This window comes from Stegostoma tigrinum, chromosome 31 (assembly GCF_030684315.1).
Source record: "Stegostoma tigrinum isolate sSteTig4 chromosome 31, sSteTig4.hap1, whole genome shotgun sequence".
Classification (NCBI taxonomy): Eukaryota; Metazoa; Chordata; class Chondrichthyes; order Orectolobiformes; family Stegostomatidae; genus Stegostoma; species Stegostoma tigrinum.
In genome coordinates this window covers 2116987-2138434 of record NC_081384.1, presented here as the reverse complement: position 1 = coordinate 2138434, position 21448 = coordinate 2116987, and the positions used below count along the sequence as shown (strand labels likewise).

General features: G+C 54.4%; 1 protein-coding gene across 4 annotated transcripts in view; it reads left to right on the top strand.

The window, feature by feature from the left end:
- The window catches only part of krt222 (keratin 222), a 58763-nt gene that overhangs the window by 16356 nt on the left and 20959 nt on the right, over window positions 1-21448 (top strand). For 3 of the 4 annotated variants that reach the window (XM_059638631.1, XM_048560402.2, XM_048560400.2), the window contains one exon: window positions 11843-12063. In XM_059638631.1, coding sequence (XP_059494614.1) covers window positions 11843-12063 — 221 coding nt within the window. The remainder of the gene's footprint in view (window positions 1-11842; window positions 12064-21448) is intronic. The other variant, XM_048560403.2, reaches the window with a different exon arrangement.

Sequence of the window (21448 nt, the reverse complement as noted above, 5' to 3'; positions counted from 1 at the left end):
AGTGCTGAGGGAGGGGGCACTGTCGGAGGGTCAGCGCTGAGGGAGCGCTGCACTGTCGGAGGGTCAGTGTTGAGGGAGCGCTGCACTGTCGGAGGGTCAGTGCTGAGGGAGCGGGCACTGTCGGAGGGTCAGTGTTGAGGGAGGGCTGCACTGTCGGAGGGTCAGTGCTGAAGGAGCGGGCACTGTCGGAGGGTCAGTGCTGAGGGAGCGCCGCACTGTCGGAGGGTCAGTGTTGAGGGAGCGGGCAATGTCGGAGGGTCAGTGCTGAGGGAGTGGGCACTGTCAGAGGGTCAGTGCTGAGGGAGTGGGCAATGTCGGAGGGTCAGTGTTGAGGGAGCGCTGCACTGTTGGAGGGTCAGTGTTGAGGGAGCGGGCACTATCGGAGGGTCAGTGTTGAGGGAGTGGGCACTGTTGGAGGGTCAGTGTTGAGGGAGGGCTGCACTGTCGGAGGGTCAGTGCTGAAGGAGCGGGCACTGTCGGAGGGTCAGTGCTGAGGGAGCGCCGCACTGTCGGAGGGTCAGTGCTGAGGGAGCGGGCACTGTCGGAGGGTCAGTGTTGAGGGAGCGCTGCACTGTCGGAGGGTCAGTGCTGAAGGAGCGGGCACTGTCGGAGGGTCAGTGCTGAGGGAGCGCCGCACTGTCGGAGGGTCAGTGTTGAGGGAGCGCTGCACTGTCGGAGGGTCAGTGCTGAAGGAGCGGGCACTGTCGGAGGGTCAGTACTGAGGGAGCGCCGAACTGTCGGAAGGTCAGTACTAAGGGAGCGCCGCACTGTCAGAGAGTTAGTGCTGAAGGAGCGCCGCACTGTCGGAAGGTCAGTACTAAGGGAGTGCCGCACTGTCGGAGGGTCAGTGCTGAGGGAGCGGGCACTGTCAGAGGGTCAGTGCTGAGGGAGGGGGCACTGTCGGAGGATCAGCATTGAGGGAGTGGGCACTGTCAGAGGGTCAGTGCTGAGGGAGTGGGCACTGTCGGAGGGTCAGTGCTGAGGGAGTGGGCACTGTCGGAGGGTCAGCGCTGAGGGAGGGGGCACTGTCGGAGGGTCAGCGCTGAGGGAGGGGGCACTGTCGGAGGGTCAGCATTGAGGGAGTGGGCACTGTCAGAGGGTCAGTGCTGAGGGAGTGGGCACTGTCGGAGGGTCAGTGCTGAGGGAGTGGGCACTGTTGGAGGGTCAGTGCTGAGGGAGGGGGCACTGTCGGAGGGTCAGCGCTGAGGGAGTGGGCACTGTCGGAGGGTCAGCACTGAGGGAGTGGGCACTGTTGGAGGGTCAGTGCTGAGGGAGTGGGCACTGTCGGAGGGTCAGTGCTGAGGGAGGGGGCACTGTCGGAGGGTCAGCGCTGAGGGAGCGCTGCACTGTCGGAGGGTCAGTGTTGAGGGAGCGCTGCACTGTCGGAGGGTCAGTGCTGAGGGAGCGGGCACTGTCGGAGGGTCAGTGTTGAGGGAGGGCTGCACTGTCGGAGGGTCAGTGCTGAAGGAGCGGGCACTGTCGGAGGGTCAGTGCTTAGGGAGCGCCGCACTGTCGGAGGGTCAGTGTTGAGGGAGCGGGCAATGTCGGAGGGTCAGTGCTGAGGGAGCGGGCACTGTCGGAGGGTCAGTGCTGAAGGAGTGCTGCACTGTCAGAGAGTCAGTGCTGAGGGAGCGCCGCACTGTCGGAGGGTCAGTGTTGAGGGAGCGCCGCACTGTCGGAAGGTCAGTACTACGGGAGTGCCGCACTGTCGGAGGGTCAGTGCTGAGGGAGTGCCGCACTGTCGGAGGGTCAGTGCTGAGGGAGCGGGCACTGTCAGAGGGTCAGTGCTGAGGGAGTGGGCACTGTCGGAGGGTCAGCACTGAGGGAGTGGGCACTGTTGGAGGGTCAGTGCTGAGGGAGTGGGCACTGTCGGAGGGTCAGTGCTGAGGGAGGGGGCACTGTCGGAGGGTCAGCGCTGAGGGAGCGCTGCACTGTCGGAGGGTCAGTGTTGAGGGAGCGCTGCACTGTCGGAGGGTCAGTGCTGAGGGAGCGGGCACTGTCGGAGGGTCAGTGTTGAGGGAGGGCTGCACTGTCGGAGGGTCAGTGCTGAAGGAGCGGGCACTGTCGGAGGGTCAGTGCTGAGGGAGCGCCGCACTGTCGGAGGGTCAGTGTTGAGGGAGCGGGCAATGTCGGAGGGTCAGTGCTGAGGGAGCGCCGAACTGTCGGAGGGTCAGTGCTGAAGGAGTGCTGCACTGTCAGAGAGTCAGTGCTGAGGGAGCGCCGCACTGTCGGAGGGTCAGTGTTGAGGGAGCGCCGCACTGTCGGAGGGTCAGTGCTGAGGGAGCGGGCACTGTCAGAGGGTCAGTGCTGAGGGAGGGGGCACTGTCGGAGGGTCAGCATTGAGGGAGTGGGCACTGTCAGAGGGTCAGTGCTGAGGGAGTGGGCACTGTCGGAGGGTCAGTGCTGAGGGAGTGGGCACTGTCGGAGGGTCAGTGCTGAGGGAGGGGGCACTGTCGGAGGGTCAGTGCTGAAGGAGCGGGCACTGTCGGAGGGTCAGTGCTGAGGGAGCGCCGCACTGTCGGAGGGTCAGTGTTGAGGGAGCGGGCAATGTCGGAGGGTCAGTGCTGAGGGAGTGGGCACTGTCAGAGGGTCAGTGCTGAGGGAGTGGGCAATGTCGGAGGGTCAGTGTTGAGGGAGCGCTGCACTGTTGGAGGGTCAGTGTTGAGGGAGCGGGCACTATCGGAGGGTCAGTGTTGAGGGAGTGGGCACTGTTGGAGGGTCAGTGTTGAGGGAGGGCTGCACTGTCGGAGGGTCAGTGCTGAAGGAGCGGGCACTGTCGGAGGGTCAGTGCTGAGGGAGCGCCGCACTGTCGGAGGGTCAGTGCTGAGGGAGCGGGCACTGTCGGAGGGTCAGTGTTGAGGGAGCGCTGCACTGTCGGAGGGTCAGTGCTGAAGGAGCGGGCACTGTCGGAGGGTCAGTGCTGAGGGAGCGCCGCACTGTCGGAGGGTCAGTGTTGAGGGAGCGCTGCACTGTCGGAGGGTCAGTGCTGAAGGAGCGGGCACTGTCGGAGGGTCAGTACTGAGGGAGCGCCGAACTGTCGGAAGGTCAGTACTAAGGGAGCGCCGCACTGTCAGAGAGTTAGTGCTGAAGGAGCGCCGCACTGTCGGAAGGTCAGTACTAAGGGAGTGCCGCACTGTCGGAGGGTCAGTGCTGAGGGAGCGGGCACTGTCAGAGGGTCAGTGCTGAGGGAGGGGGCACTGTCGGAGGATCAGCATTGAGGGAGTGGGCACTGTCAGAGGGTCAGTGCTGAGGGAGTGGGCACTGTCGGAGGGTCAGTGCTGAGGGAGTGGGCACTGTCGGAGGGTCAGCGCTGAGGGAGGGGGCACTGTCGGAGGGTCAGCGCTGAGGGAGGGGGCACTGTCGGAGGGTCAGCATTGAGGGAGTGGGCACTGTCAGAGGGTCAGTGCTGAGGGAGTGGGCACTGTCGGAGGGTCAGTGCTGAGGGAGTGGGCACTGTTGGAGGGTCAGTGCTGAGGGAGGGGGCACTGTCGGAGGGTCAGCGCTGAGGGAGTGGGCACTGTCGGAGGGTCAGCACTGAGGGAGTGGGCACTGTTGGAGGGTCAGTGCTGAGGGAGTGGGCACTGTCGGAGGGTCAGTGCTGAGGGAGGGGGCACTGTCGGAGGGTCAGCGCTGAGGGAGCGCTGCACTGTCGGAGGGTCAGTGTTGAGGGAGCGCTGCACTGTCGGAGGGTCAGTGCTGAGGGAGCGGGCACTGTCGGAGGGTCAGTGTTGAGGGAGGGCTGCACTGTCGGAGGGTCAGTGCTGAAGGAGCGGGCACTGTCGGAGGGTCAGTGCTTAGGGAGCGCCGCACTGTCGGAGGGTCAGTGTTGAGGGAGCGGGCAATGTCGGAGGGTCAGTGCTGAGGGAGCGGGCACTGTCGGAGGGTCAGTGCTGAAGGAGTGCTGCACTGTCAGAGAGTCAGTGCTGAGGGAGCGCCGCACTGTCGGAGGGTCAGTGTTGAGGGAGCGCCGCACTGTCGGAAGGTCAGTACTACGGGAGTGCCGCACTGTCGGAGGGTCAGTGCTGAGGGAGTGCCGCACTGTCGGAGGGTCAGTGCTGAGGGAGCGGGCACTGTCAGAGGGTCAGTGCTGAGGGAGTGGGCACTGTCGGAGGGTCAGCACTGAGGGAGTGGGCACTGTTGGAGGGTCAGTGCTGAGGGAGTGGGCACTGTCGGAGGGTCAGTGCTGAGGGAGGGGGCACTGTCGGAGGGTCAGCGCTGAGGGAGCGCTGCACTGTCGGAGGGTCAGTGTTGAGGGAGCGCTGCACTGTCGGAGGGTCAGTGCTGAGGGAGCGGGCACTGTCGGAGGGTCAGTGTTGAGGGAGGGCTGCACTGTCGGAGGGTCAGTGCTGAAGGAGCGGGCACTGTCGGAGGGTCAGTGCTGAGGGAGCGCCGCACTGTCGGAGGGTCAGTGTTGAGGGAGCGGGCAATGTCGGAGGGTCAGTGCTGAGGGAGCGCCGAACTGTCGGAGGGTCAGTGCTGAAGGAGTGCTGGACTGTCAGAGAGTCAGTGCTGAGGGAGCGCCGCACTGTCGGAGGGTCAGTGTTGAGGGAGCGCCGCACTGTCGGAGGGTCAGTGCTGAGGGAGCGGGCACTGTCAGAGGGTCAGTGCTGAGGGAGGGGGCACTGTCGGAGGGTCAGCATTGAGGGAGTGGGCACTGTCAGAGGGTCAGTGCTGAGGGAGTGGGCACTGTCGGAGGGTCAGTGCTGAGGGAGTGGGCACTGTCGGAGGGTCAGTGCTGAGGGAGGGGGCACTGTCGGAGGGTCAGCACTGAGGGAGGGGGCACTGTCGGAGGGTCAGCGCTGAGGGAGGGGGCACTGTCGGAGGGTCAGCGCTGAGGGAGCGGGCTCTGTCGGAGGGTCAGTGCTGAGGGAGCAGGCACTGTCGGAGGGTCAGTGCTGAGGGAGCGGGCACTGTCGGAGGGTCAGAGCTGAGGGAGCGGGCACAGTCGGAGGGTCAGTGCTGAGGGAGCGGGCACTGTCGGAGGGTCAGTGCTGAGGGAGCGGGCACAGTCGGAGGGTCAGTGCTGAGGGAGCGGGCACTGTCGGAGGGTCAGAGCTGAGGGAGTGGGCACTGTCAGAGGGTCAGTGCTGAGGGAGTGGGCAATGTCGGAGGGTCAGTGTTGAGGGAGCGCTGCACTGTTGGAGGGTCAGTGTTGAGGGAGCGGGCACTATCGGAGGGTCAGTGTTGAGGGAGCGGGCACTGTCAGAGGGTCAGTGTTGAGGGAGTGGGCACTGTTGGAGGGTCAGTGCTGAGGGAGCGGGCACTGTCGGAGGGTCAGTGCTGAGGGAGCGGGCACTGTCGGAGGGTCAGTGCTGAGGGAGCGGGCACTGTCGGAGGGTCAGTGCTGAGGGAGTGAGCACTGTTGGAGAGTCAGTGCTGAGGGAGTGGGCACTGTCGGAGGGACAGTGCTGAGGGAGCGGGCACTGTCGGAGGGTCAGTGCTGAAGGAGCGGACACTGTCAGAGGGTCAGTGCTGAGGGAGTGGGCACTGTCGGAGGGTCAGTGCTGAGGGAGCGGGCACTGTCGGAGGGTCAGTGTTGAGGGAGCGGGCACTGTCGGAGGGTCAGTGCTGAGGGAGTGGGCACTGTCGGAAGGTCAGTGCTGAGGGAGTGGGCACTGTCGGAGGGTCAGTGCTGAGGGAGCGGGCCCTGACGGAGGGTCAGTGCTGAGGGAGCGGGCACTGTCGGAGGGTCAGTGCTGAGGGAGTGGGCACTGTCGGAGGGTCAGTGTTGAGGGAGCAGGCACTGTCGGAGGGTCAGTGCTGAGGGAGTGGGCACTGTCGGAGGGTCAGTGCTGAGGGAGCGGGCACTGTCGGAGGGTCAGTGCTGAGGGAGCGGGCACTGTCGGAGGGTCAGAGCTGAGGGAGCGGGCACAGTCGGAGGGTCAGTGCTGAGGGAGCGGGCACTGTCGGAGGGTCAGTGCTGAGGGAGCGGGCACAGTCGGAGGGTCAGTGCTGAGGGAGCGGGCACTGTCGGAGGGTCAGAGCTGAGGGAGTGGGCACTGTCAGAGGGTCAGTGCTGAGGGAGTGGGCAATGTCGGAGGGTCAGTGTTGAGGGAGCGCTGCACTGTCGGAGGGTCAGTGTTGAGGGAGCGGGCACTATCGGAGGGTCAGTGTTGAGGGAGCGGGCACTGTCAGAGGGTCAGTGTTGAGGGAGTGGGCACTGTCGGAGGGTCAGCGCTGAGGGAGGGGGCACTGTCGGAGGGTCAGCATTGAGGGAGTGGGCACTGTCAGAGGGTCAGTGCTGAGGGAGTGGGCACTGTCGGAGGGTCAGTGCTGAGGGAGTGGGCACTGTCGGAGGGTCAGTGCTGAGGGAGGGGGCACTGTCGGAGGGTCAGCGCTGAGGGAGTGGGCACTGTCGGAGGGTCAGCACTGAGGGAGTGGGCACTGTTGGAGGGTCAGTGCTGAGGGAGTGGGCACTGTCGGAGGGTCAGTGCTGAGGGAGGGGGCACTGTCGGAGGGTCAGCGCTGAGGGAGCGCTGCACTGTCGGAGGGTCAGTGTTGAGGGAGCGCTGCACTGTCGGAGGGTCAGTGCTGAGGGAGCGGGCACTGTCGGAGGGTCAGTGTTGAGGGAGGGCTGCACTGTCGGAGGGTCAGTGCTGAAGGAGCGGGCACTGTCGGAGGGTCAGTGCTGAGGGAGCGCCGCACTGTCGGAGGGTCAGTGTTGAGGGAGCGGGCAATGTCGGAGGGTCAGTGCTGAGGGAGCGCCGAACTGTCGGAGGGTCAGTGCTGAAGGAGTGCTGCACTGTCAGAGAGTCAGTGCTGAGGGAGCGCCGAACTGTCGGAGGGTCAGTGCTGAAGGAGTGCTGCACTGTCAGAGAGTCAGTACTAAGGGAGCGCCGCACTGTCAGAGAGTTAGTGCTGAAGGAGCGCCGCACTGTCGGAAGGTCAGTACTACGGGAGTGCCGCACTGTCGGAGGGTCAGTGCTGAGGGAGTGCCGCACTGTCGGAGGGTCAGTGCTGAGGGAGCGGGCACTGTCAGAGGGTCAGTGCTGAGGGAGGGGGCACTGTCGGAGGGTCAGCATTGAGGGAGTGGGCACTGTCAGAGGGTCAGTGCTGAGGGAGTGGGCACTGTCGGAGGGTCAGTGCTGAGGGAGGGGGCACTGTCGGAGGGTCAGCACTGAGGGAGGGGGCACTGTCGGAGGGTCAGCGCTGAGGGAGGGGGCACTGTCGGAGGGTCAGCGCTGAGGGAGCGGGCTCTGTCGGAGGGTCAGTGCTGAGGGAGCAGGCACTGTCGGAGGGTCAGTGCTGAGGGAGCGGGCACTGTCGGAGGGTCAGAGCTGAGGGAGCGGGCACAGTCGGAGGGTCAGTGCTGAGGGAGCGGGCACTGTCGGAGGGTCAGTGCTGAGGGAGCGGGCACAGTCGGAGGGTCAGTGCTGAGGGAGCGGGCACTGTCGGAGGGTCAGAGCTGAGGGAGTGGGCACTGTCAGAGGGTCAGTGCTGAGGGAGTGGGCAATGTCGGAGGGTCAGTGTTGAGGGAGCGCTGCACTGTTGGAGGGTCAGTGTTGAGGGAGCGGGCACTATCGGAGGGTCAGTGTTGAGGGAGCGGGCACTGTCAGAGGGTCAGTGTTGAGGGAGTGGGCACTGTTGGAGGGTCAGTGCTGAGGGAGCGGGCACTGTCGGAGGGTCAGTGCTGAGGGAGCGGGCACTGTCGGAGGGTCAGTGCTGAGGGAGCGGGCACTGTCGGAGGGTCAGTGCTGAGGGAGTGAGCACTGTTGGAGAGTCAGTGCTGAGGGAGTGGGCACTGTCGGAGGGACAGTGCTGAGGGAGCGGGCACTGTCGGAGGGTCAGTGCTGAGGGAGCGGGCACTGTCGGAGGGTCAGCGCTGAGGGAGCGGGCACTGTCGGAGGGTCAGTGCTGAGGGAGCGGGCACTGTCGGAGGGTCAGTGCTGAGGGAGCGGGCACTGTCGGAGGGTCAGTGCTGAGGGAGTGGGCACTGTCGGAGGGTCAGTGCTGAGGGAGTGGGCACTGTCGGAGGGTCTGGGCTGAGGGAGTGGGCACTGTCGGAGGGTCAGTGCTGAGGGAGCGGGCACTGTCGGAGGGTCAGTGCTGAAGGAGCGGACACTGTCAGAGGGTCAGTGCTGAGGGAGTGGGCACTGTCGGAGGGTCAGTGCTGAGGGAGCGGGCACTGTCGGAGGGTCAGTGCTGAGGGAGTGGGCACTGTCGGAAGGTCAGTGCTGAGGGAGCGGGCACTGTCGGAGGGTCAGTGCTGAGGGAGTGGGCACTGTCGGAGGGTCAGTGTTGAGGGAGCAGGCACTGTCGGAGGGTCAGTGCTGAGGGAGTGGGCACTGTCGGAGGGTCAGTGCTGAGGGAGCGGGCACTGTCGGAGGGTCAGTGCTGAGGGAGCGGGCACTGTCGGAGGGTCAGAGCTGAGGGAGCGGGCACAGTCGGAGGGTCAGTGCTGAGGGAGCGGGCACTGTCGGAGGGTCAGTGCTGAGGGAGCGGGCACAGTCGGAGGGTCAGTGCTGAGGGAGCGGGCACTGTCGGAGGGTCAGAGCTGAGGGAGTGGGCACTGTCAGAGGGTCAGTGCTGAGGGAGTGGGCAATGTCGGAGGGTCAGTGTTGAGGGAGCGCTGCACTGTTGGAGGGTCAGTGTTGAGGGAGCGGGCACTATCGGAGGGTCAGTGTTGAGGGAGCGGGCACTGTCAGAGGGTCAGTGTTGAGGGAGTGGGCACTGTTGGAGGGTCAGTGCTGAGGGAGCGGGCACTGTCGGAGGGTCAGTGCTGAGGGAGCGGGCACTGTCGGAGGGTCAGTGCTGAGGGAGCGGGCACTGTCGGAGGGTCAGTGCTGAGGGAGTGAGCACTGTCGGAGAGTCAGTGCTGAGGGAGTGGGCACTGTCGGAGGGACAGCGCTGAGGGAGCGGGCACTGTCGGAGGGTCAGTGCTGAGGGAGCGGGCACTGTCGGAGGGTCAGCGCTGAGGGAGCGGGCACTGTCGGAGGGTCAGTGCTGAGGGAGCGGGCACTGTTGGAGGGTCAGTGCTGAGGGAGCGGGCACTGTCGGAGGGTCAGTGCTGAGGGAGTGGGCACTGTCGGAGGGTCAGTGCTGAGGGAGTGGGCACTGTCGGAGGGTCTGGGCTGAGGGAGCGGGCACTGTCGGAGGGTCAGTGCTGAGGGAGCGGGCACTGTCGGAGGGTCAGTGCTGAAGGAGCGGACACTGTCAGAGGGTCAGTGCTGAGGGAGTGGGCACTGTCGGAGGGTCAGTGCTGAGGGAGCGGGCACTGTCGGAGGGTCAGTGCTGAGGGAGCGGGCCCTGACGGAGGGTCAGTGCTGAGGGAGCGGGCACTGTCGGAGGGTCAGTGCTGAGGGAGTGGGCACTGTCGGAGGGTCAGTGTTGAGGGAGCAGGCACTGTCGGAGGGTCAGTGCTGAGGGAGTGGGCACTGTCGGAGGGTCAGTGCTGAGGGAGCGGGCACTGTCGGAGGGTCAGTGTTGAGGGAGCCGCCACTGTCGGAGGGTCAGTGCTGAGGGAGTGGGCACTGTCGGAGGGTCAGTGCTGAGGAAGCGGGCACTGTCGGAGGGTCAGTGCTGAGGGAGCGGACACTGTCAGAGGGTCAGTGCTGAGGGAGCGGACACTGTCAGAGGGTCAGTGCTGAGGGTGTGGGCACTGTCGGAGGGTCAGTGCTGAGGGAGCGGGCACTGTCAGAGGGTCAGTGCTGAGGGAGCGGACACTGTCGGAGGGTCAGTGCTGAGGGAGCGGACACTGTCAGAGGGTCAGTGCTGAGGGAGTGGGCACTGTCGGAGGGTCAGTGCTGAGGGAGCGGGCACTGTCGGAGGGTCAGTGCTGAGGGAGCGGGCACTGTCGGAGGGTCAGTGCTGAGGGAGCGGGCACTGTCGGAGGGTCAGTGCTGAGGGAGCGGGCTCTGTCAGAGGGTCAGTGCTGAGGGAGCGGGCACTGTCGGAGGGTCAGTGCTGAGGGAGTGGGCCCTGTTTGTTGTTAAGTGTTTACCAGTTGGTTATTCCTTTGCTTTGTAAGGATTTATTTTGCTAATGCCGAATAATTTTCAGCAAACTGACAATTATATTTTTGAAACCTTTATTTCACACGTGAACATTTGATGTGTTTATATTTCTTTTCCAGAACTCATTCTTTTCGTATTGACCTCACTGACTGCTCTCTGGGCAGTTAGGGCCAGTCAATAAATGCTGGTCTAGCCATCTACACCCTCGTCCTATTAATGAATGTAGAACCAGTAACTATGTTTTACAGCTCTTTGTTTCACTGGCATTCATACATCTAGAGCTAAATAATTGATCGTCTCTTGGCTTCTGCATCCAGGAAACAGGATTGCAGTTTGTTTTATGAAGTCATTTCAATTGTCGGCTGCAGGAAAGTTAGTGGCTCATGCAACTAGTTCCTCTGTGTCATTAACACTCTCCCTGCTCCTTGTTACTGCCCTGTTTGTTTCATCGTGGTTCCAAATTCACTTCTGAAATCTTTCCCTGCAGAGCTGCACTATGAACTCACTGTACAGCTGGAAGCTCAACCTTCAGAATAAAATCTTGCAGTCTCTAAAAAGAATGGTCTTTTGAATAATTGGACTTCTGCAGGAACACAGCAGGCCAGGCAGCATCACTGTTTATAGAATCCGGCATGTCATGCTGCAAGACCCAATCTATTTGAGACTCTGAGCCCGCTGTTTGACCTCCAGATAGCAGCCTGCAGAGTTCCTAGACTTCAAGCACAGGCCCCTGCCAGTATGTCCAGATCCCTGGTACCCTCTTGAAGTACAAGCTGTTTGGGCAGAGTGGTGCTGACACACCTTAAACCTGGAATAGGAAAATAAAATTTTCAAAAGCAGAATGAAGGACAGCTGAGTTACTCAGTTATAAGTGGGGTTTTCCATTCCCTTGTTCCCCTTTTGAAATGTTTACATACAGATTCTTGTTGTCATACAAAAGGGTGGCACGGTGGCTCCGTGGTTAGCACCACAGTCTCAGAGCACCAGGGACCCAGGTTCAATCCACCCTTGGGTGACTGTCTGTGTGGAGTTTGCACATTCTCCTCGTGTCTGTGCGGGTTTCCTCCAGGTGCTCCGGTTTTCTCCCACAGCCCAAAAGACATGCAGGTTAGGGTGGATTGGCCATGCTAAATTGCCCTTAGCACCCAGCAATGTTTAGCTTAGGTGGGTTAGACAAGGGAAATGCAGGAATAGGGGAATAGGTCTGAGAGAGATGCTCTTCGGAGGAGTGCTGTGAACTTGTTGGTTTGAATGGCCTGTTTCCACACTGTAGAGATTCTATGAAAATGTTGGAGATCTACAATAAAGACAGAGAAGCTAGGAATGCTCAACAAGTATCAGTATTTGTGAGAGAGAGGCAGTTGTAATTGGGACCAAGTTTCAGTTCAGTGAGCATGGAATGGAATGTTTCAGAATGAATTGTAGAACTGTTACAGCACAGATGGAGGCTCTTCAGCCAGTCAGATTGATGCTAACTCTCTGTGAGAGCTACTTAGCTTGTCCCACTCATGGGGTCATAAGGAATTTGAGTAGGCCAACGAGCCTGTTCCACTGCTTGCTAAGATGCTGACAAATCTGTTTGTGGCCTCATCTCTACATTCCTGTCCACCCCCCCCAAATACTTACCTCCCTTGTCCAACAACCTCTGTCACTATCCTGCCTTTTCTCCATGACCCCATGAATATCTCCTCTTCTGCCATTATAAACCTGAACATATGAAAATTATAGCTCTCACTATATTTTTACCAATGCGACAGAAGTAGAGAGATGTGTGAGTGATGAACATGTGAATAATGAAAATGAAGGCAGTTATATTTTGTACGTTTGGAGTCAGTTCCCTGGGTGGAGAACCATTATGAGGCGACACTGACTTGATGTTCTTCTCACAGCAGAAGGGTTTGGAGAATTCCCTGCAGGTGACTGAGCAGAGATACGAGGTGCAACTGAAGAATCTGGCATCCGTGATTCGAGAGCTGGAGGGCGAGTTACACGGTGTTAGGAGAGACATTGAACACCAGGTTTGGGAGCATGAACTGTTGCTCAACACAAAGATGAAATTGGAGAGTGAGATCGCAATGTATCGTAGCCTTTTGGACAGAGAGGATGACAGGTAAACCAATTCCACTATTTTGTAGGAGTTTAACCTTGCCTTTGTTGTATCTTTATTTTAAACGTATCAGGTTCTTTCTTATTATTAGAATCTTTATTTAGGACATGCTGATCTCAATTCTCTCTCTGATTTTTGCAGCTCAGTTGTTTGTAGCATTCAGCTTAAGAATTCACTCTTTGCATATGAACCTGGTTGGTCGCTGTTGGCAGGTATTTAGCTATGGAGGGCCTCACACTTAAGGCTGATCTCAGTCTCACCTACTGTTAGAGCTCACACGTCTAGCAGGGTTTGAGGTTACAGGAAGGGACAGGGAGAGAAATCATGGGCCCTTGTGCCCCTCCTGTTGCTAGGCCTCTTATCACATCACCCCACTCCTACTACTCTTAACCGTCCTCTTCACGTCCTTCAAGTACCTTGGACTGAGAACATCATTACAGTGCAGGTAAATTATTTTCTGTAGGTTTAGAAAGTATTCGGCTTTTGTACTCAATGGATCTATTTAGATTTCAGGACGATACACTTTACGACCACAGTTTTGTCAGACAGTTACATATTACACAATCGGCTTCACTCCTTTGAAACTGGTCAATACAATGTGGAGACTGGCAGCATCCAAAAAACATAAACTTCACAAGCACTACAGAGAACAATCCCAGGTACAAATGAGAATATGTTGAACTAACAGTGATGCATTCTATTGTCATACAACTGTTGGTGTTAGCTTAGTGATTCAAAATGGTACAAAATCTCCCAGGAAATTAGTACCAACCTGTTGATGTACAATAATGTCCTAATTGTATCCACACAAGTGAGTTTTAATAACAGAAAAGTACAATTTACAATTGAGTGATAAATATTTTAAATTTAATCTCATTTACAAATGCCCAGCACAGTACGAATAATGGAGGAACAAGCATTTTGGAAGCTGATGTGAGTGCAGTCAGAGCCAAGCTTCTGGTCCCACAAGCGGCCTGACTATACCGGGTTTGAGGGGGGTTTTCTGGGGAAGAAGAAAGGAAGACCAACAGTGATAAGGGGTTCTTTAGTCAGGGGAGCAGACAGGCGTTATAGCAGCTGAAGACATGATTCCAGGATGCTGTGCTGCCTCTAGAATGCCAGGGTCAGGGATTAGGTCGTGGTACATGTTGGTGCCAAATCATTTTGCATCCACATCTGTGAGCAGTGACCATAAGGAAGTCCAGAAAGTTTAAAACATAAACAGACTCTTCTAGTGGCAGCACCACCAGTGCTGTACCCGCCGACAGGAAGCAGCGCGAGGAATCCACATTTACTACTTGGCCTCCCGGATGGTGTTCCAACTTGTAATTGTACGCACTTAGAATGATCAGCCACCACTAGACCTGAAGCTATGGGCAGCATGGTCCTGCCCTCTTTGAGGTCTTGCATCAAGAATTTAGGGATCTGGCAGTAGATGAAAAAGCAGCACCTCAATGGCTGTAATGGATTACTCCTGGTGTGCGTTCTAGCAAGTTTAGGAATAGGAAAATAGAACAGATGAATGCATGACTCAAAATTTGGTGCAAAAGGGAGCGTTTTAGATTCCTGGATCACTGAGACTGTTTTTGGGGGAAGGTGGGACCTGTACGAACAGTACAGTCTGCATCTGAAGCACACTGGGACCAACATCCTTGCAGGTGGGTTTGCTAGTTGGAGGAGTTCAGTGTGGCAGGGGCAGGGGGCACAGAATATCGATGAAACAGAGACACATCATGCTACAGCAAAGGACGCAAGTCACAGTAAGTTGAGCTACGTTGAGTGTCAAGAGGGTAAGGCAAGGCTGGATGGTCTTTAATTCTAGGAGTGTAATAGATGAGGCTGATGAGTTAATGGTGTGGATTGACACACGGAAGTGTGGTATTGTTGCCATCACAGAAACATAGTTGAGGGAAGGACTGGACTGACAGCTCAACATTCCAGAGTTTAGGATCTTTAGGTGAGACAGAGGAGGGTGTGAAAAGGGTGGTGGTGTAGCACTACTAATTAAGGAGTTACATACTGCAAAAAGGAGAGAAGATATCTGGGGACTGTCCTCAAATGAAGCTTTGTGGGTAAAACCTAGTACTGTTAAGGGAACAACCACTTTACTGGGAGTGTATTATCGGCCCCAAAGAATCAGCAGGAAATAAAGGAGCAAACATGTAGATCATTCACAAAGGTGTGTAAGAGTGACAGTCGCGTAATTATACTACGGCATTTCAACATTCCCAACATAAATTGGGATAGTCACAGTGTTAAGGGTTTACAGGGGCAGATTTCTTGAAATGTGTCTGTAGTGATTATAATGAAGTTAGCCAGGTGGACCTCATAGATTGTGAGTTCCCTGATTTGAATGTTAACCTGGTTTCCTAAGAACAGAAAGAACTGCAGATGCTGTAAATCAGGAACAAAAACAGAAGTAGCCGGAAAAGCTCAGCAGGTCTGGCAGCATCTGTGAAGAAAAAAATTAGAGGAAACATTTCGGGTCCGGACAAGTTCTGAGGAAGGGTCATTGGACCCGAAATGTTAACTCTGATTTTTTTTCTTCATAGATGCTGCTGAGTTTAACCCGGTTTCCTGTTCACTCTGGATTTCTCCTGGTGCCATGTGCGAGCGAGTTTAGAAATAGGATCCTGCCTGTGAAATTTTTTTTAGCAGACAATGAAGAACATTTTACAAGGTCGACCCCAGGTCGCCATTTCTCCGAATGACATGCTAGTAACAGGGAAGATCAATAAGGAGCTCTGAGAGAACAAGGACACAGTGCTTGGACGTTTCCCCCAGCCCTGGTGTACGCCATAGAAGGGAAAATGTATATTCCAGGCAACCCAAGAGACCTACTGTATATCCGTACAGGAGCTTAGGTACTTCCTTGGATTGGTGAATTATTACAGAAAGTTCACAAATAACCTGGTCTCCATAACTGCACCCTTACATCCGCTATTGATAAAGGGTCAGCCTTGGAAATGATCTCGTAGCCAAGATATAGCCCACAGGGAAGTGAAAAAGCAGCTATCAGCGTCTGAGGTGTTGACACACTGTGATCTCAAGTGAGATGTGCACTGATACACAACGCCTCCCCACACAGAATCAGGGTGGCGTTGGCTCATGCATGGCCCCATAGAGAGGAACAGCCGATGGCATACGCTACCTGGACTCTGGGTGAAGTACAGCACAAATATGCCCAGAGAGAGAAGGAAGGTTTGGCGCGAGAAAATTCCACTAATACCTTTACAGACACAAATTTGTAACAGTAACAGGCCACAAATCCCTGCTAGAGCTGTTCAAAGAGGGCAGGACCATACTGCCCATAGCTTCAGGTCTAGTGGTGGCTGATCATTCTAAGCGCGTACAATTACAAGTTGGAACACCATCCGGGACTTCCTTCCAGTCACTGCTGACTATAGAACATAGAACATAGAACATTACAGCACAGTACAGGCCCTTCGGCCGTCGATGTTGTGCCAACCTGTCATACCGATCTCAAACCCATCTAACCTACACTATTCCATGTACTATCCAATGACGACTTAAATGTACCTAAAGGTGGCGAATCTACTACCGTTGCAGGCAAAGCATTCCATTCCCTTACTACTCTCTGAGTAAAGAAACTACCTCTGACATCTGTCCTATATCTTTCACCCCTCAATTTAAAGCTATGCCCCCTCGTGCTCGCCGTCACCATCCGAGGAAAAAGGCTCTCCCTATCCACCCTATCTAACCCTCTGATTATTTTATATGTTTCAATTAAGTCACCTCTCAACCTTCTTCTCTCTAACGAAAACAGCCTCAAGTCCCTCAGCCTTTTCTCATAAGACCTTCCCATCCATACCAGGCAACATCCTAGTAAATCTCCTCTGCACCCTTTCCAAAGCTTCCACATCCTTCTTATAATGCGGTGACCAGAACTGTACACAATAGTCCAAGTGCGGCCGCACCAGAGTTTTGTACAGCTGCAGCATAACCTCTTGGTTCCGGAACTTGATGCCTCTATTAATAAAAGCTAAAACACTGTATGCCTTCTTAACAGCCCTGTCAACCTGGGTGGCAACTTTCAAGGATCTGTGTACATGGACACCGAGATCTCTCTGCTCATCTACACTACCAAGAATCTTACCATTAGCCCTGTACTTTGCCTTCTGGTTACTCCTACCAAAGTGCATCACCTCACACTTGTCTGCATTAAACTCCATTTGCCACCTCTCAGCCCAGCTCTGCAGCTTATCTATGTCTCTCTGCAACCTACAGCATCCTTTGTCACTATCCACAACTCCACCGACCTTAGTGTCGTCTGCAAATTTACTAACCCATCCTTCTACGCTCTCATCCAGGTCATTTATAAAAATGACAAACAGCAGTGGACCCAACACCAACCCTTGCGGTACACCTCTAGTAACTGGTCTCCAGGATGAACATTTCCCATCAACTACCATCCTCTGCCTTCTTTCAGCAGGCCAATTTCTGATCCAAACTGCTATATCTCCCACAATCACATTCCTCCGCATTTTGTACAATAGCCTATTGTGGAGAACCTTATCGAACGCCTTGCTGAAATCCGTATACATTACATCAGCCGGTTTACTCTACCTGTTTGGTCACCTTCTCAAAGAACTCAATAAGGTTTGTGAGGCACGAACTTCCCTTCACAAAACCGTGCTGACTATCTCTAATCAATTTATTCTTTTCTAGATGATTATAAATCCTATCCCTTATAACCTTTTCAACACTTTACCAACAACTGAGGTAAGGCTCACTGGTCTATAATTACCAGGGTTGTCTCTACTCCCCTTCTTGAACAGGGGAACCACATTTGCTATCCTCCAGTCATCTGGCACTATTTCTGTAGACAATGACGAGTTAAAGATCAATGCCAAAGGCTCGGCAATCTCCTCCCTGGCTTCCCAGAGGATCCGAGGATAAATCCTATCCGGCCCAGGGAACTTATCTATCTTCACCCTCTGAAGGATTTCTAATACCTCTTCCTTGTGAACCTCAATCCGACCTAGTCTAGTAACCTGTATCTCAGTATTCTCCTCGACAACATGGTCATTTTCTAGAGTGAATATTGTTGAAAAATATTCATTTAGCGCTTTCCCTATCTCATCTGACTCCACACACAACTTACCACTACTATCCTTGATTAGCCCTAATCTTACTTTCGTCATTCTTTTATTCCTTAAATACCTATAGAAAGCCTGAGGGTTTACCCTGATCCTATCTGCCAACAACTTCTCATGTCTCCTCCTGGCTCTTCTGAGCTCTCTCTTTAGGACTTTCCTGGCTACCTCGTAGCCCTCAAGCGCCTTAACTGAGCCTTCACATCTCATCCTAACATAAGCCGCCTTCTACCTCTTGACCAGAGATTCCACCTCCTTTGTAAACCACGGCTCCTGCACTCTACAGCTTCCTCCCTGCCTGACAGGTACATACTTATCTAGGACACACAGGAGCTTTTCCTTGAATAAGCTCCACATTTCTAATGTGCCCAGTTCCTGCAGTTTCCTTCCCCATCCTATGCTCCCTAAATCTTGCCTCATCTCATCGTAATTGCCTTTCCCCCAGCTATAACTCTTGCCCAGTGGTATACACCTATCCCTTTCCATCACTAAAGTAAACATAACAGAATTGTTATATATCAGACTGTGGATGCAAAATGATCCTGTCCTAGCAAACCTGAAACAGCTGGTGATGGTGGAGGAAACAGAAGGGCCATCACAATCAGAAGTGAAACATTTCTGGGTCCAATGAGACCAGATCACTGTAGAATATAGCATATTATTATGGGGAGCAAGAGTGATTGTCCTGAGTAAAAGTTGTTGCAGATACTAGCTGAACTCCAACAGGGTCATCCAGAAGTTTCCAAGACAAAGAACACTGGCAAGAAGTTATGTCTGGTAGAACATAGAACATTACAGCACAATACAGGCCCTTCAGCCCTCGATGTTGTGCCGACCTGTCATACTGATCTGAAGCCCATCTAGCCTACACTATTCCATGTACGTCCATATGCTTGTCCAATGATGACTTAGATGTACTGGTGGCCAGGAATGGATGCAGACATAGCTGCATTGGTGGCCTAGTGCCCAGAGTGCCAACAAGGACAAAAATTACCACCAGCAGTTCCTCTACTTTCGTGGGAATGGCCCGGTAAACCCCAGATAACGCAGGTCCTTTCATGGGCTCAATGTTCTTCATCATTATGAAGGCCCAGTCAAAGTGGCTGGATGTGCATACAATTCATTCACCAAACACAGGGATGATAATAGATATACTGCATGCATCATTTGCAATAAATGGGTTCCCGGAAGTGTTGGTCACAGAGAAAAGGCCACCATTTACCAGCAGAGAACTCAAGCATTTCCTGGAGTCGAATGGCATTAAGCATATAAGGACAGCTCCATGCCATCCATTATCAGGTGGTAAGGGCAGAACAGACTTTAAAGTAAGTTTTCAAGATACAGCCTACAGCTTCACTCAATACCAAAGTGTCCTGGTTCCTACTTGTTTATAGGGCCTGCACTCATGCAACTACAGGGATAGCTCCAGCAGAGTTGCTAATGGGGAGAAGACTGTGCACCAGGTTAAGTCTGATCTTCACAGGCCTGGGGTGGGAGTGGTGGGACAGTGAAATGGTATCAGGAATGCCAATGCTGGACACAAGGCTCCTCGAAGAGCGCTTACTTCAGGGGATGAAGCTTGGTTCCAAACCACAGGAATGGCCCTGCCTGAGTAAGAGGCATGGTTGATGCAAGGTCAGGGTTCTCTCACTCCGTCTAGTGTCGAAGAAACTTCAGGGTCTGAGATGGACACAGTGGATGTTGCAGCTTCAATGCCTTTACCATCTGAAGGAGAGGATGAATTTCTTCCAAGGTGTTCTGGGCACAAGGGCAGGCTACTGTCCAGTACACGCCAGCCATATCCGAGGCTGTGTCCGAGGAACTGGAGCTGGTGTGAAAATGCCGAAGGACAGGCTTCAAGAAAAAGAACAGGCCTATATCCCTGGGCTTAGAGGGGGAGGGATGTAGTGATTGTCACGAGGTCAGCCAAGTGGACGTCACAGAATATGAGTTCCCTGATTGGAGCTGTTAACCTGTTCCAATCAGGGAGTCCTGGCTGACAGATAGCAACAAGAGAGACAGGGATTCTGGTCATCTGAGAGCTGGCTCTGATGAAGCTGAACCTGTATCAAATACAATACACATGTAAATAAAGGTTGACTTGGTGACACCATCCAGGGGAGTTTTTTGTGTCAATATGCAGAAAGCTCAACAAAGGGGGGGTGCAGTACTGGGTGTGGATTTGAGGAAAGAAGCCACAAGATATTGGAAGGATGTTAAATGAATGGTTCTTTCCAGTTTTCACTCTGGAAAAGGAGGAAGTGTGTAAGGAATTCAGGAAAGGGACTGTGAGGAAGTTGCACAGTTTGACATAGGAAATGGGGAGGTATTGGAGACTCTGTCAGGTTTAAAAACAGACAAACCTCCTGGCACAGATGAACTGCATCCTAGGCTGCTGTGAGAGGCAAGGCAGGAAAGTGCAGAGGCTCTGATACAAATTTTGAATTCCTCTCTGGCTGTGGGGGTAAGTGCCTGACTAGAATGGCTAATGTGGTTGTACTTAGAACATAGAACAGTACAGCACAGAACAGGCCCTTCAGCCCACAATGTTGTGCCGACTTTTCAAGTAGTGTGGCAGAGATGAACCAGGAAATTACAGTTCCTTCTCAGTGGTAGGGAAACTATTGGAGAAAATTCTGAAGGGGCGAATTAATACCCATTTGGAAAGGCATGAGATAATTAGGGATAATCAGCATGTCTTTGTTAAAGTGAGGTCATGTCTAACAATTTTGTTTGAATTTTTTGAAATTGTGATCAAGTGTGTGGATGAAGGAAGTTCAATTGATGTAGTTTATATGGACTTTGGCAAAGCTTTTGACAAGGTCCCACATGTGAGAGTGATTGAAAAGTTGAAAGCACATGGAATTGAGGAAATCTTGATAAACTGGATCATAAACTGGCTTTGTAATAGGACAAAAAGGAGAGTGGTAGAAGGCTATTGTCATGACTCAAGGCTGGTGTCTTAAGGTATATCACAAGGATCAGTACTGGGGCCCTTATTGTTTGTTAGATACGTAAATGATATATATGAAGATTTGGGGGGGCAATGTGAAGCAAATTTGCAGACAGCACCAAGAATAGTAGAGTGGTTAATAGCGAAGATGGTTGTAGGTTACAGGAAGATGTAGGTGGGTTGGTCAGATGGCAGACCAGTGGCAGATAGCTTTTAACCCCGATAAGTACGAGGTGATGCACTTTGGAAGAAGAAACAAGATGAAAGAGTATTTAATGAATGGCAGGACACCAGGTAGCTTAGAGGAACACAGGATCTTGGGGTAATTATTGACAGATCTCTGAAGTTGGCACAGCATGCCAACAGGATAGTTAGAAGGCACATTGGAAACCTCAGGGATAGTACAAACTGCTCATGCTGGAGTCTGAGATAACAAGGTGTGGAGCTGGAGGAACACAGCAGGCCAGGCAGCATCAGAGGAGCAGGAAAGCTCACGTTTTGGGTCAGGACCCTTCTTCAGAAATGGGGAGGGGAAGGGGATTCTGAAATAAATAGGGGGAGAGGGGGAGGCGATAGAAGATGGATAAAGGAGAAGAGAGAGATCCACTGAGGTCTTTCTGGAGGGAGAAGGGTAACTTCTTAAAGGTAGGCATCCTTAGAAGGGCCTTTGCAGTGGGGTTAAAATTGTTTCAGAGATCGTAGGGACTGCAGATGATGGAGAATCTGAGATAACAAGGTGTAGAGCTGGATGAATTCCCCTCCCCCGTTTCTGAAGAAGGGTCTAGATCCGAAACATCAGCGTTCCTGCTCCTCTGATGTTGCTTGGCCTGCTGTGTTCATCTAGCTTGACATATTGTTATCTCAGATTCTCCAGCATCTGCAGTTCCTACTGTGTTATATTGGAAACCTGCTTTTATCAGTAAAGGCATAGAGCATAACAGCAATGAGGTAATGTTGCATTGTACAGAACAATGGTCAGGCCACAGCTGCAATAATGTGTCACCCAACTATAGGAAGGATGTGATAGCACTGGGGACAGGGGTACAGAGGTGGTACCACAGGATGTTGCCTGGGATGGAGAAATTGAGCAAAAGTGAAGGACTAGATAGAGTTGGATTGTTTTCTTTAGAGCAGAGAAGACGGGGGTGGGGCATAGTTGAGGTGTATAAGACTACGAGGGGGTATGGACAGGTTAAACAGGGAACGGCTGTTCTTGGTTGAGGGGTCAATCATGAGAGGGCATAATTTTAGGGTAAGGGGCAGGAGATCTGGAGGGGATTTGGGAAAAAACTTTTATCTCTCAGCGGATGGTGGGAAT